The following is a 16,224-nucleotide window of genomic DNA, read 5'->3' as shown; positions in this document are numbered from 1 at the left end:
CTTCAAACCAGAGATGTCAGACCTTTTTATCCTTGGGCCTTAATCTGATGTGATCTTGTCTGTGATCTTGTCTGTGACCTGACTGTTTGTGGAGACTTTGGATGATTTTGCTGTGAGCATATTGTGAAGCATCAAATGTCTAACTAAAGTTTTGTTTCTATTCACAGTGGAAGCTGGTAGGGGTTCTCTGCCATTTTGTTTAACTGTTTTCTCCTTTTTTGTGGTTAGCCAGGGAGTTCAGATTTTGTACTTTTTTTCCCCCAGTTCTCTTATTTGTTTGTTTTATTTTCTAATAAAAAGGGAGGTATTTTGTTTGTTGTTTTGGCCTTGGAGACCCTGAAGCTTAAAGCTTCCCTGTGCTTGTTATCTACTGTGACTGAGATTTTTCTTGAACTGTAAATTAAACTATATTTTGCTACTGACACCAACCGTTTAGGATACTTTATTTTGTGTTGCAGCCAGTGCCAGAAATTACACAGCTACCGCTTGATTGTTTTCACATTTTGTCACAAGAGACCTACAAATATTAATGTATTTTATTGGTATTTTGTGTACTAGACGACAAAAAGTAATCCATAATTAGAAAGCTGAATTATATATGGTTTTTAAGAAAAAATAAATAAATCTAGTGCAGCTAATTACTTTTTCACCTTGGCCAAATAATGTTTTTTTTATATTCAAATTGTAAAAGGTAAAAGTATTGGTGTTAAAATGTGACATGCATCCATTACTCTGAAGAGCTGAGATGAAATTCTTTGCAATCTGCCCTGAGAAATCCCCTAAGGAGCAAACATGAGTATTATTTGGTCTCAGCTTCCTGTGAATTCATCCGCTATGTGGTCTCAAAGGTCTGTTAGAGAACATTAGTGAAGAAACAAGTTGAGCAACTCTAGAGGAGCTGCAGAAATCCACAGATCAGGTGGAAGAATTTGTCAATTGGACAACTTCTAGTTATTTGATCTATAACTCTGATATTTAAGCAGGAAAACTTACACTGACCTTGAACATACCTTCCCCACACTGAAACACAGTGGTGGCAGCAGCATGCCTTGGGGGTTAGTATAATTCATTCAGAAGTAGGGATACTTTTGCAAGGCTTTGTCCCACCCACCCAGAAGAAGGTGAATAAAACAGAATAGAATAAAATGTGTTAATATCTTTTTCTACTTAATTTGTTGCTAAGATTTGAAAAAGATACAACAGATTTGTGTCACTCAAAGCAGAAATAAATGTAAAATTCTGTTCTATATTTTTAGATGTTTTATAAAATAATTGCAGTTGAAAATGCCGTGTTTCCAATATGCCATCGGTATGTACAGTATGTTCTCGCACAGTGAATGCTCACATAGTATACATTTATGTGGGTTTGTCTTTCAGACAAAATGAAATGCTTATTGATCTCCAGCTTGACTCTCAAGCGGTCTTTAATGTCGGCTCCTCTGCCGATCCTTCAGGCAGCAGAGGTCCCCGGGTCTCTTGTTTATGACTGACCTTTATCATTGCTGTCGTCCTCCATTCCATGTCTCTTACTCCCCTCTTGTCTTCCTTCCTCCACCGTTCTGGTTTCAACTCTTGTCACATTTTATGAAGCTGCAGTGTTAACAGCTCATCTGTCCGTCTCTTTTTCAGTGTCTAAGTTTGAACGATGGACCTGGATGCAGCAGGGCTCCTTTTCACAAGATGCTCTTCTAAACGGGTCACTGCCAGCAGACACACTCACTGAATTAAAAAACTTCCAAAAATCCACTTTTTAAATTGACAAGATAAATTAGGTTATTCTCAAGAGCAGAACTGACTTTTCAGGTTGTTTCTCTGAGTTTATTTTTGACAAGCCTGGAGTTTGTATTTACGGTTGATTAGTTTAATATCAGGCATCGACTCCAAAAGACAAAACCACCAAAGCAAACAGGGAGCTATAAAAGTCAAATCTTCCTGAGAGGCAACAGGTGAACTTAAGAAAATTTGAGTGAAAATGTGTTTTCCATTCATTGTTATTATCATTGATTTTCTGTCTGAATAAAATAGTTTCCTCTCAATCTTGAGACCTTTATCAAACATTTAATTACTTAATTTTAATGTCATAAAGGATTGGTTAGTTGTTTACCAGTTGTTAAAGGGAACCAAATATAAATAAGAAAACTGTTTGTCAACAAAAACCACTTAATCCAAAAAATGCTTTCACAAATTTTACCAAAAATCCCAAAAAACAGTAAAGCCTTCGAATTAAATTTAAGAAATGATGAGAAAACAGGCTAGAGATATAGCAAATAAACAAGAATCAATTAATAGGTTAAGGCCACAGGCATTGACATAAACAATAGGTTTCATCAACAATGTGCTCAGGAACTGGGAAAAAAGCAGGTAAAATTTAAAAGAAATTGAAGAATTCACAGAAAGCTTTTAAAATAATAACCAAAATCACATTTAAAGATTTATGTGAAGTTAAATCAGTGGAGGATGACTCAATATCTGTCTTTAACTCTGACATTTAGGTCATTAAATCATAAAACAACTTCTAACTTCATGGTTTGTTCAGTATTTACCAGTCAAACTTGGCAAAATAATGACATCTAAAATGAATCACTGGACATTTTATTAGCCAGCCGCTAACAAAGATACAGTTTGTCCCCGTGTTACTTCCGTTTAGTCTACAATCCACAAAGATAATTCAGTTTGAGAGACTGCATATAGCTGTAAGAATATTTTAGCTCCAACAGTTTGAATTCCAAAGAGATGTTATCTAAGATATAGAAAAGAGGGACAAAATATAAATGTATTTGTAATATAATGGAATATATAAAACTGATGTGGGCAGAAATAGCATTCAACACCCTGGGAAAATACACAGAGGTAGTAAGAAAATACAACTACAGAGAAAATGCATATTATTTAATAAAGTCAGAGTGAATCTTTCAGGGTTGTCAACTGATGGGGCTACACTCATTCATGTTTTTTTATTTTCTATTGTAGAGGAAGAGTAAAAACCTCAACAGCCTGCTCTTTAGAGATGACCTCTTTTACTAACAGGCTGCCTCTGTTGAGACAAGAAAGGCAGCTATAAATCAAGAAACAATGTCAAAACAAACGGAAACCAGAGTGACCATAAAATAAAGTGTCGAAATAAAGCAAATGATGACTTTTAGCCCTAAGTGACTCTCCAGCCGACAGATAAACAACTACTCCACACATCAGTCTTCCCCCCCTAAACTGTCATCCCACGAGCCACTCTAGTAATAGAAAGTGATGGAGATGTCAAGAATGTAATTTAAGTGTCATATTACAGTAGGGTTGGAGCTACCAACATGAGCTGTAATTGCTAAACACAATCCCACTTCAGTGGGAACAGGGATTATAAATGTTTCTGATCACGAGAGTGTGCATGTCCTTGTCCAAGTTGTCTGCTCTGAATTTTGAGGGCATTTAGCTGATATTCACAGGTTCAAAGTGTCACATGAGAAGATGGGGATCTGGTTTCAACGTTCAAATAGAAGTAGGAATGAATTCAGAGCTTACATTTATGCACAGACACATTTATTAAGGGGAGTGTCTTTTTGTTATTAAAATAATTACTCAATTCTGTTTTGAATACCTGGTTTAATGCTAAAGTGTTAAGGAGTTTTTTACTCTGAGTTTTGTGTCAGTGAAATGTGGAAATTACAACTTGGAAAGTCAGACGTTTCTCTCCTGCAGCGTCTTCACCGTCCAGTATGAGGTACAGCCACAGAAACCCATCAAATGAAGCTCATACGCACCATTCTTGAGCGAACATGAAGCCCAGTTGACGTTTGTGTTAGAGTTATTTGTTTGAAATGCAGTCTGAACGCTCAGGTGCTTGATTCACATGTATCTGGAGATCAGAAGCTATTCCTCTTTCTTTTTTAGCGATTAAACTTACATTTAACACTTCATGAAACTTCAACCTGGGATTACTTGTGACATGCAACCAAAGGTTAACTCTACCATTTAGCTCATGACCCTTTTTCAGGACTGCACTATATTTTAGGAAGCAGCAGCTGTGATATAATCTAGCTGGGGAAGATTGCCAGACTTTTGACTCCAGTTATGAGTGTGTTCAGTCCCAATCAGTGTTTCTTCAGCCTCAATGCCATCTCAAAATAACAGAAGGTGAGGTTGCAAGCCTTGAGGTCAAAAGGCCGTCCAGGGAATCTGTTGACTAAGACTCATCCTTGTACATGACTGTTTCTCACACAGGCGAAAGGAGGCACACTCAAATGCCCTCCAGAACTTCTTGTTCAGAATATATTTATGTTTTTTGTGTTGTTTTTTTTTTTTTACATGTCATAGTCTGGAATATGTGGCAGTCAAAAACCCCTGTTGAAATAAGCAGTATTGTGAAGATGCTGTGATGAGGGCAACGGCATCAGCAGCCCCTAAAAAGGTAAAAATCTGTTTGTATGGTTGTAGCATAAAAAAACAAAAACCTACAGGATTGAAAAAGTTACTGAGTATGAACTTCAGCCCAGCATTTAGTTACCATCCTTCCCCTTTATTGGTCAGTTTAAATTAGACATCAGATCCCATCAATTAGTTTAAACCCCAAAGAGACATTTGATTTGTCAGTGGGAGGAAAAAAAAACAACATAAAATTCAACCTTCACTGAAAAATCACTGAAAGAATTAAACAATAAAGTTAGTTGTATTAATATATTATTGGCAAAGATCAAGAAAACAATATGAAAGAGAATGCATAAATTAAAGTAAAGAGTGTCTAGATAAATTACATGAACATTATTGCTGCTGGTTTCAGAGTTGATGAATGCTAACTGGACAGGAAAACTAAAATCCACCTGAACAAACAGTAACAGCCATCTGAGAATAATTGTTTTTATCAACTGTGGACAATATCTTTAGTTTGTGCAACAAAGCTTGGTTTACACACACACAAAAAAAATTAAGAAGTTGGACAAATACTTTCCAAGTGAGAAATGTGAGTGTTCACAGTCACAAAACCCATCAGAATTTAATTTACAAGGCAAATATAAATCATATAAATCCATATAGCATATGTGCCATTGGCAAAAAGAAACAAAGGGAGTTATCTTGCCTTATGAACACAGATTAATTAATCTTGTTGCACTGTTAATTATAAATTACCTGATATGACAACATTGGCATATGGTGCTTAGAGGACAATAAAATCAGAAGATCAAAAGTCAGCAGGTGAAGTGATGGATGTGCAAGAGGCTTGTGTCAAACATCCTAACAGGGATCTGTTTAGAGAATTAGTTTAATTTTAGAGGAATGTTAGAATTTAAAGTTGGAGCTTCTGGTTTTATTTATGCTCTGCGTCTTCAATAACTGGGGTGTTGTAACTTTGGAACAGAGGCTGCATGAAAAGTCCTGCAGTACCAACGACGCACACACATACAAAAATCCACAGGAAGAGGCGGTCAATCACCATGGCCACATATTTCCAGTCTTCAATGATCTGCAGAGAATCAGAGATTTTGTTAAAAGTTGTCAGCTTGTTGTTTAATGTCTCGTCAACTAAAGAGTGACCGATTGGCAAAACAATTTGTAAAAAAAATTCAATTCAATTCAAAGCTTCGACTCTTTTAAGAAAGTCAAATGCCTGAAACCAGGAGCTTATTTAATACTATAAATATGTTGCACTATTAATAAATGAAACAAAAAAGACGCAACATACTACTCATGATAACTCTCTGGACCTACAAAAGCCTTAGCGATCAGTAAGTTGTCCTCAGAACCAGAAACACGTCAAAACATGTTGAAATGCAACTCATCAACTTACTGGTCTTGATTATTGTCTCATAGAGTGATAATCAGACATGAAGTTTCCTACGATTTTCTAGTAGCAACATAATGTCAATCAATTGAAGTTTTTACAGTTATTCAGTTGAAATTTTTCTCAGTTTGATTCTTCAACTTCAATTCAACATCTCATCAGTTGTTTCAAGCTGACTTTCTGAATCATTTCACCGTATTTTGCCACGAGTAGTGTGAATTATTTTCAAGTCGCTTCAGCGACATTGTTCTCAACAGAAAATGTCAGAAACAGCACAGAAAATATCAGTTATGCAGAGCTAAGTAAGCAGAGACAAATAACAATTAATATGTGCTGACTCTATAGCAAACATAATTAACATTCCCCAACAGGTGTTAATCTTTAGAAAGGGAAGGACGTAATCCAGTCCGTGGGTTTATTAGGAGGGGATGCACCTCCTAACTTGGATTAAAAAAATTTCCTGGACAAAATAACTCACACTTTCACAGATTTTCCTTCCCTGATAAACCACAGTATTGTCCATGTGGGAACAGCTTATCAAGCTGTCTTGTAGAGATCTGCAGGCGTACGACAGATGGGAGGATGACAGCTAATTTGTAAAATATTCTGCTGAATAATCTTGAGTGACCCCAAACGTCTTCTGCTTCCTTATTTGTTTTGCTTCCATGGAGCCAAGCTTTAATTTCTAAAGTTGTTAAGCAACAACTCTTCTGGCTTTGTGAATGATTGTTCAAAACATTCCTTCACACAATCGCTTCTTTTTCAATCATTAAAATGGGTATATGCATTAATGGTGATAATGAGAGCGAAAGCAGCCAGTCAAGAAAAATTCTCAGGAAATCTGGAAAGAAATTTTTCTGGATCACTTGAGAAATTACATTCAATACTGCTTCCTTAGAAATAAAAAAATAAAGTACAGGTGATTTGAAGGATACCACTTCTAGCATTGATAAATGTCTTTTAATCTAGTCAAAGTCAAAACTTGGTCAGGCCGGACCAAACTTAGCAATCAGATCCTAATTATTATCCCATGCTGTGTCAGATATAAAGTAATTATAATCATCAGACGTATGTAGGGGGAGTTCTGCAGTGAGTGATAAACTCGTATCAAGCATTACATGTATTCTCATAACTCTCAAGCTTCGTGGTTTCAGTGTGGCCAAGTCAAAGTCCAGACCTAAATCCAATTGAGATATTTCCAAAACTACGTTTCACTGGCACACTTAGATTTCACTTTACAGCTACGCATTATTGTTTGTTGTACTTTCACATTAAATCCTATTAAAATACATTGAGCGTTGTTTTTGCAGCGCGACACAAAATTCAAGGACTGATAATAGTTTTCCTACACTAGGAATACTTACCCCTTCATCATCATCTTCACTCTTCATTTTCTCAGCAATGTAGCGCACTCCATCCACTGCATCCTCCACGTCAATATTGCTCTTGAGCGTCATCCTCTTCCTGACGTTTGTGTTCTCCGATAAGTCACTGATTCTCCAGCCGTAGCGCTTGGCTGACTCTTCATTGACATAGAAGGACGGTGAAGAATCCGCCACCCCGGCAGAGATGCCCGTCCCACTCTCTGCTCCGCACGGCCTCTGATCTGAACACTTTTTCCTCTGGTGTTTTTTCCTGAATTTCTCACGGATATTTGAGCTACTGGGTCTCCTCATGAAGAGGAAAGAAGGGAGCCGATAGAGAAAGACCCGCTTGACCCACGGTGGCATGGTGTGTGTGCTTGGGGACCGATGGTGGACGTTGAGCACGCAAACGCTTGTGACAATGGAGAAGGTGACCAGCACCATTGCAAACATTAGGTACTTCCCAATGAGAGGCACTGCTAAAGATGTTGGCGGCACTATCTTTGAGATCAGAAGTAGAAACACAGTCAGGGCGAGGAGGACAGAGATGCAAAGAGTCATCTTCTCACCACAGTCTGATGGAAGGTAAAACACCAGGATGGCCAGGGAGGTGATGAGGATGCACGGAATGATCAAGTTGATGGTGTAGAACAGAGGTTTCCTCTTGATGATGAAGTCATAGGTGATATCCAGGTATCTGATATCATTTGGGTCTTCATTCTTGCGTCCTGGCAGGGAAACAATATCCCACTCACCACTGGGTTTGAAGTCATCCCGTGAGGCATAATCACTGAGGAGGTTGAGATCGATTTCTGTGTGGTCGTACGTCCAGGAACGAAACTTAAGGGTGCAGTTTTGCTGGTCGAAGGGGAAATCCCGGACTTCGATTTTGCAGGCGGACTTGTAGATAGCCGGTGGGAGCCAGTCGACATCTCCATTGTTGGAAACTAAAGCATTTGAGTAGAAGGAAACTTCATACGTTCCATCAGCACTGAAAGAGACAAGAAGACCAAAGGCAATTTTAAAACCCTTTATTTCTCTAGGACCGAATAATTACAGAACATAGAAACATAATCAAGTTTGAATTCAATCTGGAATTCCTTTAATCCACGCTTGATGGAAATTATGACCACTGAATATGCCTTATGCAGAAATGTTTTGTGGTCAGATAACACAAACATTGAGAAAAAGCATATTTTGAGGAGTAAAGGTGAAGCTTTCTAACTGCTAGAGTCGCTTTACTGAAAATGATACTGATGTGCTGCACAAAATAACATCTAGAACTTGGGACAACTGTGTTCCCACAGGATAACAATCAGAATAGCAATCCTAAACACACATTCAAACCACTTTTGGAGTGTTTAATGAAAAATTGTCATTAAGGTTCTCGAATGGCTTTCCCAGAGCTCTGATATGTTGATTATGCTCAAATCTGAGTCTTTGACCAGACCAACCAATTTACATTCACTGTGTGGTACAGAAAATTACAGAAGTGCACATTTTCTGCATGATTTTCCCTTGTAGTGACAAGAGACACCGTTAGTGAAAGAAACTTAAAAACTATTACCTGAAATGATGACAAGATAGAAAATATCAACATCAGAAATGAAACAGGGGAACTGAATTCCCAAATCTTTTAGAAAGTTGTTTTTTCAAATATTTTTCTCAAACCTCCGATTTCATCCCAACTATGCTCACACACACGCACACCACATCCACACGCACACAGACACACACACACTGTCAGAAAATCATCTTACTTATTATAGAGGACGATATCTGGAAGCCAGATGTGCTGTGACGGCAGTCTGATTTTCTTGATTCCCTCATACTCGTTGGGATCCCACATTAATCTGTAGTCATTCCATCCCTGATGCAAGATTAAAGTTATGGAAATCCATTAATTAATTTAAAAACACGCACAAAGTCATTTCAAAACATCCATTATTTATCCCCGACAAGGAACTTTGAAAATATGTACAAATAATTGTAACAAAACAAAATATATGAATTCTGAGGTCATACATAAACAGGCTGGTTCATCTAGAAAAATATTGGTTGAGTCAGTTGTCAATACTGACTCAACCAGTAGTCAGTACTGGTAGCACATAGTACATGCCACATCTTTGGCTAACGTGTGAGCTGACCACACCAGTGAACTTGCTTTAAGTCTGTGCACAATTTTCTACAAACCACTGCACTGCGACAAACCTAAATACATTTGTGAGCTTATGACCCTGACTAATATAATTAAAGGCATAGTTATGCCTTGTCTCACACAAATATAGCAACACACAATGGAGTTCAGCTGAACATACCTGGGTTAACCAACAGTTGGTGGTCATGATCTGCTCCCTCTCGTTCTGAAAGGCAGACAAACATGGCGACACAGTTCAGACACCTATAGAAATCCTTTAAAATAACAACCCATGATGTGATGGTGTGATAGCAGCATGTCTTTTCAGCTGTGGAAGCCTGTATTCAATTACCACGTTGATCAGCTGGGCCAGAGACACTTGTATGTTAATGGAGACCTGCTGGCTGTTGTTGACAGCCGGCCTGATCAGCTTGTTATAGCGCTCCGGTGACAACAGGTGACTCACCAGCCTCTCCTCTACATCTGCACACAGGGCAGCTGGGTGCATGCAGAGACAAAGATACACACAGAAAAATAAAACTGTTGGAAACAAACTGCATGTTACTGACTAAAGTTTACTGTCATTATTTTTTTACATAATATCAAATATGTATGCAGTCATGTACAAAATCAAGCCGATTTTCTTCTTCAAGCTTTCATACTAATACATTTTCTAGTGTCTCTTACACTATAGGTTTCATATAAATTAAATATTATAGCTACAAAAACATGAAGTCACTCCCAGCTAATACATTAAGCACAAAAAGTAAGGAAATATGTGTGTGGTTCATTATTTCTATCCACCCACCAACAAGTGGAAGAAACACCTGGGGCAATTCTGTCGACCTGTAATCACTGTAAACCCACCAAAAGGCGGCTACTCCAACACGACAGACACGTGAGAATCAGTAGACTATTAGTGGTGCACTTCTCAGATTTTCCACCATCTCACCAGTAAAACATGGTGTGGGCAGTATTATGCAAGGGGGGGTGCCTTTCTTCAGCAGGATGGGAAGGTGGATGGAGCTAAATACAGGGCAACCTAAATCCAAATAAATGACATGTTGTGAGACTTGAATATTGTTTTTTACTGGCATCCTTGCCCACTGAACAAAAGCTGTTTTGCAACAAGACTTGACAGACACTCACATCTTTAAATATGCAAAACTGGTAGAGACGTAACTCAAACGTGGTGGAACAAACTAGAATCTGAAAATTGGACATTCTTCGGTCAAATATTTTTGAAATTGTGTATCATTTTCCTTAGACTTCATAATTATGCATTACTTTGTGTTGATCCACTTCATCAAATCTCAATAAAATACTGTACTCAAAAGTTTCTGTTCAAATTGTGAAAAGGTTTAAAGGTTTAAAGTGCTTAACTTTAATTGTAAGATACTGCACAGTTTATAATGACATGCATGCTCATAAAGACACTCTTTAAATCTTATTATGGTCGCTGAGCAGTGATAAATAAAGATGAAGATTTCAAATAACCTTACTATAGTGCTTTGACCTTGAATAGTGGGCTCTTCTGCGGCATCGTCCTTTTGCTATTTTTCTCACTGTCCCGGACCAAACAGAAGATGCCAATTTGACTTTAAAAATGTAAAAGGGGGAAATGTAAAAATAAACCGTCCCACAAAATATTTATCAACTGCGAAAAATTTATGTCTTCCTATGTGTGCTGGAGCAACAGGAAAACATGAAGACGTGTAGCGCACATTGTGCAAGGTCATGTTAGGTGTTAACTCTGACAGCAAATCCTCAAAGAGCAAATAAGGAAAGAATGAACTCTATTAGCTGAGGAAAGCGGAGATGGAGCTTTGTGTCTACCAGTGGGTCTCATCACACATGCATGCCTACCCACAGAAAGAGACACTTCGGTCTGCCTCAATCCACTCTCCACACGTCAATAATTTATGGCCACTAAAATAAAAATACCATCATTTCTGGTGCAGAGAGACTCAAACATAATCAGAGATTAATCTTCAGGTCTTTCCTGCTCACGTAAAATCTTTAAAAAGATCAGAACATGGAGATAAAAGAAAAAGATGAAGAGGTGCTGTTGTGTTTGAATGACAGACAGAAGATCTATTATCAGAGGAAAACAAACTTTAGATTCTGCGTCTTTTGGGTTTCTTTTTAGGATGGTGAATAATTCAGGGGAATGCCATCTGTGGTGGACCAAAACAATTCAGGCTTTGGCTGTACTAGGATTTACTCAGTGCACTGCTCTAATCGGTCATAACTTTAAAAATAAAATAAAATAATAGAGTGCCACTTGTGCATCCTCGATCATGTGGTCAAATGCTGTCAGATCTTTAGCATTTTTTATGTGAACCTTCCTGGAGTTTTGAGTATCTTATTTCTGTTGATTGCTTTTTCTCAATTTTTCTTCTCTTAGTAAAATGTTCTTTATACAAGGATGTAAAAAACAATGAAAGCTCTATATTGCCACATTGTTTCCTGTTTTTTCTTTCTTTCTTTGACGTGTCTGAAAACCATGGTGGCTTACAACAAGAAGACACACAGGAAGCTCAGAAAATGGCTTTCGTCCTTTCTCAGCTCCCACTGTGTGACTTTTACATGAATCCACAGCTCAGGTTGCAGCTACTGTAACTGCTCCTACAGTTTGTTTTGCTGATAGAGGTGATTTCTCAATTCATCAACTTATTCCTGTAAACACCATCATCACAACAAGTCTGGTAAAACAACTAGTCATATTCAGTAAATTGGAATATGATGAGTTCAGTAACTCAACACATTAAGGCAGACAGACACCATCAAGCCTACATTCCAGTTAATTATGATGATTTTCTACTTGCTGCTAATGAAAACATAACATTTCAGACCAGATTATTACATCAGATCAAACACTTAGTTCAGAAGTGTGGGCTTATTAAAAATACCTGCTGGAAGATTGTTGTTTTCAGGATACTTTTAATCTTACAAATCAAATCAAAATGCATATTGTAATTTATTGTACACAACTCTGTAACCTGTCAGCTCGTGGATAAGGGGCCCTGGTGACTTCACATTTATCAGTACTAATGAGAGAAGAGTTTTTATTATGAATAGCATATTTCTAGTCTCAGAAATAAACATAGCGTATAGTTTTGGATTTTGGGGGGGATTTTTCCTAATCCACATAAAGTCATGATTATGTGTAGTTTCTATACATCCAGAATGCTTGATTAAATGTTTAAACTACTGTTGTTAATGGTGTTAGAATGTTTTAAATATAATCATACAGCTGGAATAAAATACCATCTCATGAAATTTTACTTTAACATAATTCCTATTTTTATAATTTTAACGTCTTTTTTAAGCCACTCAGTTTAAAGAAGCTTATCATTAATAATCCATGACATCATGTTTGCTCTGCGACAGACTGGCGACCTGTCCAGGGTGAACCCCGCCTCTCGCCCGGATCATAGCTGGAGATAGACACCAGCAACCCTCCCGACCCCATTAGGGACAAAGGGTGAACAGAAAATGGATGGATCATGTTTGCTTATGGTGCAAATATGACATGACAAACAGGCTCATTTCTTTTAGCTGTAGAAACTGTTAGATACTATGAATACAAAATATTATTGGGGAGTGGTGTCAGGCGAATGCATTTTTCTGGCCAACCAACTCAGATGTAGATATGGAGGCTTTCAACATCAAATATTTCCAACCAGTTCAGCTTCTCAACAAAATGGGTAGTGTGGAAAAAGCAAACAAACAAAAAAAAAAACTCATGGGTTTTAACTAAAGTGGAGGATGTCTGATGTGGTGTGCAATTAGAAGGATGTACGGTCAATTACAGCTTCCTCTTATCACATGTTGATGTGCCTCTGGGCAAGGCACAACGCAGACTGCTTACCAATCTGTGTATTAGTGTATAAATGTAAGTGTGATTGGATGAAAGTAGCTACAGTGTAAAGTGCATTGAGTGGTTAGAATGAGTGGAAAAGTGCTATATAAACTCAGTCCATTTACAATTTGCTTCTTGTTATTACAGCAATAGCATCAGGAGCTCTTTGAAATATAAACACACAAATAGTTTTCTGGACACAAGAGCCACCTTTATCCAAGGACATCTTCAGTCCCAACACCCACCACAACAAATTATAAAGACAGATTGTGAAGAGAAATGGTCTCTGTGAGCTTTATCCTCATTAAATGCTATAGAAGAAAACCAAGTAGTCTCCCATTAGCTGTTTTCCATTAAATAAATGTGGGATTTTGTTATTTTCAAAAGTTTTTCTGTGGCGTTATACCACAGCAATAAAATATGCTTTCTTAAAAAATAAAAATAAAAGGTTTTACTCAAAATATGGTGGTAAATATGTTCTACAGTGTGTGTGTGTACCACCAAATCCAGACACAAACAGTAATCCTGAGATTAATTGGAAAACAGAAACTCCATGAGAAAACATAGAGATCAGCTCTGTAATGAATAAAATGTGTTAATGTTATCAGAATAGAGTAAAATTAACCATTTGGAAAATTTGTAAATTCTGCTTTGGATCCATGTCTGTTACAAATTTAAATGAACTCTGTCCATTCTAATAGAAAGAGTCATACCCTATAACAGATTATAGTTTTAATTCTGAAGTTTCTTGGTGGCTAAAATAAAAGCATGTGGTCAAAGTCTAAATCCTAAAGGGACATTTAAGCATTATTGAGGCTAGAGGTATATTTGAGTCTGTATCAATATATCTGACTCTTAGTGGATGAAAGAAAATCTTTAATAATTTCAATATACATAATTATTAAACCATGGGAAAAGAATAATTCAAATAAATTGTTAAAAGTTTAAAACCAGTGTGTCATTTATGTTTATGATAAGTAGACCACTGTGTCACCTGCAGATAGAGCAGAGGTGGTAATGAAATATTCATAAAAATCAGTACTGCTTCACATTAACTAATACATTACACAAAAATAAATTTATTTGAGCAGAAAGAAATTCCAACTGGGACAGCAGGGCAGACCAAATAAACATTCAGTGGTTTTATTTGCAGTTGAAAACACACAACCAGAAGTGTTGCTGTATTTTTACCACATGTATGAACAAATCAAATCATGATACACATTACTATTGCTTTTGCATTTTATTTTGTGTTCCCTTGAGCTCATTTTAGGACCATGGAGATGTCCTGAAAATCTTTTAGTTTCTCATAATTTGCTAAATTCAAGCTTTAGGGTGAAGGCTGAGTTCATACCCAAATGATTGCATGCTCTCAATGTCCAGTATCTTACAAAAGTATTGCCTTTAACTCGTTTTACATCCTCAGAGGTTAGTAATGTATTTCAATGAAATTCCAACAGACTAAAAGGAAGTGGTGTGTAACTGTGAGATAGAAACCAAATTTGCCATGGTTGTAGAAGGTTTTCACCAACAAAAGTTTAAAAACTGACATGCATTTGCATTCAGTCTAATTAACTCTGATAGCCCAAAGTAAAATTTAGTTATTTTAAAAGTTTCAAAGGTTTTCAGAAGTAATCAAAATGTTGTCATCATGTAATCCCAATGCAGGTGGAGCAGTTCTGTAAAGGCCTCTGAAGTTAATTTGAGAATATTAGTAAATAGAAAAGCTTAATGAAGACCAAGGAACACAACACACAGGTCAGAGATAAAGGTGTGGAGAAGTTTATGGAGAGTTAGTGCAACAATGTTCGACAATTTCATTGTTTCCCAGAGAACCATTTGAGCCATCATCCTAAAATTGATGCACTGCATACACAATGTGTCTTTGAATCCTCTTGAATTTATATGAGTTACAACAAAACTTAATTTCTCTTTGGGATTAATAAAGTATTTGGAATTGAATTTAACTGAATGTCACACCAGCAACTACCAAGATGATTCTCCTGCTAGGCAACAATAATATAAGTTTGTGCACAGTGTAACAATGGGAAACAGTGACTTATTGTAACTGATAATGCTGAACTTCATAAATCTGGCCTTCTTGTAAAAGTGGCAACAATAAAGTCGCTGTTGAAAGCTATCCAGAAGAAGATGTGTGTACCACGAGCAGGGTAATGAGCACAGGAAGAAGTTGCTCTGGTCAAACCAAAACTAAACCTTATGACATAAATGGTTTTGGGATTCTTTTCTTCAGAAAGGACAGCTAATCTGGTCCAAATTCATTTGTCCAGTAATTGCATCAAAAAGTGGTTTTGTGCTGCTGTGGGAGGTGAATGAAAACACTAACATTTTTGAAAACTATGCACCATTGTAATACTACTTTACAGTTAGGCATGATCCCATTTTGGATTGGTTCAACACAAAAAAATTCCCAATAAAATCCCCCCAGATTTGTTAATGCAACACAAACTTTCGTTACATATTTTAATTCCCTTCTTGTGTTTGTAGATTACATTATGCAGCTTATCACACATCACCTGAGTTATAATTAAAATCTAGTTTAATTGAACCACGTGCTTTAAAGTCCTATTCCCACTGCATTGAAATTGACTCTAGAAAACTAGCCATGGATTAAGCATTGACATTGAAATAAATAAATAGAATTCTGCCCAGATCTTTAAACTTATTAAACAATAACTTAATGCTTTCGGGAAGAAAGTGCAACAACCTTCAACGAATAACATCTCCAAATGGTCAAGACAGTGAGCAACAGTAAGGCAAGACAATTTCAAGATCACCACATTACATACCGTTGTAATAATAATAATAATAATAATAATAATAATAATAATAATAATAATAATAATAATAATAATAATAATAATAATAATAATAATGCTTAAGAAGACTAACTCACCTGCCACGGCGAGAACCAGGAGAGCCAGCGCTGTTTTCACCAGGACCCTCATCGTTTTATCTCCTCCAGAGCGACGCGCGCTCCCAAACTTCCAGATGGAGAGTCTTCCTGGCGTTTTCCTGGCGTGAGATTTATTCAAATCAGGAGGGGGAAACGAAAATCGAAGCAAACCAA

The 16,224-nt window shown here is 37.0% G+C and overlaps 1 protein-coding gene across 1 annotated transcript; it reads right to left on the bottom strand.

Moving 5' to 3' along the window:
* Positions 1 to 4,491: 4,491 nt before the first annotated feature.
* LOC122836690 (neuronal acetylcholine receptor subunit beta-2-like) lies at positions 4,492 to 16,102 on the bottom strand. The gene is made up of 6 exons (XM_044126451.1): positions 16,051 to 16,102; positions 9,621 to 9,766; positions 9,450 to 9,494; positions 8,892 to 9,001; positions 7,132 to 8,122; positions 4,492 to 5,449 (listed from the first exon to the last, which is right to left on the bottom strand). The coding sequence occupies exons 1-6, from the start codon at positions 16,100 to 16,102 to the stop codon at positions 5,294 to 5,296; spliced, it is 1,500 nt and encodes a 499-aa protein (XP_043982386.1). The 3' UTR covers positions 4,492 to 5,293.
* Between the last annotated feature and the right edge of the window lie 122 nt (positions 16,103 to 16,224).

Source organism: Gambusia affinis, linkage group LG09, assembly GCF_019740435.1.
Source record: "Gambusia affinis linkage group LG09, SWU_Gaff_1.0, whole genome shotgun sequence".
NCBI lineage: Eukaryota > Metazoa > Chordata > Actinopteri > Cyprinodontiformes > Poeciliidae > Gambusia > Gambusia affinis.
The sequence above is the reverse complement of the archived record's forward strand: the minus strand, read 5'-3'. Positions and strand labels throughout refer to the sequence as shown.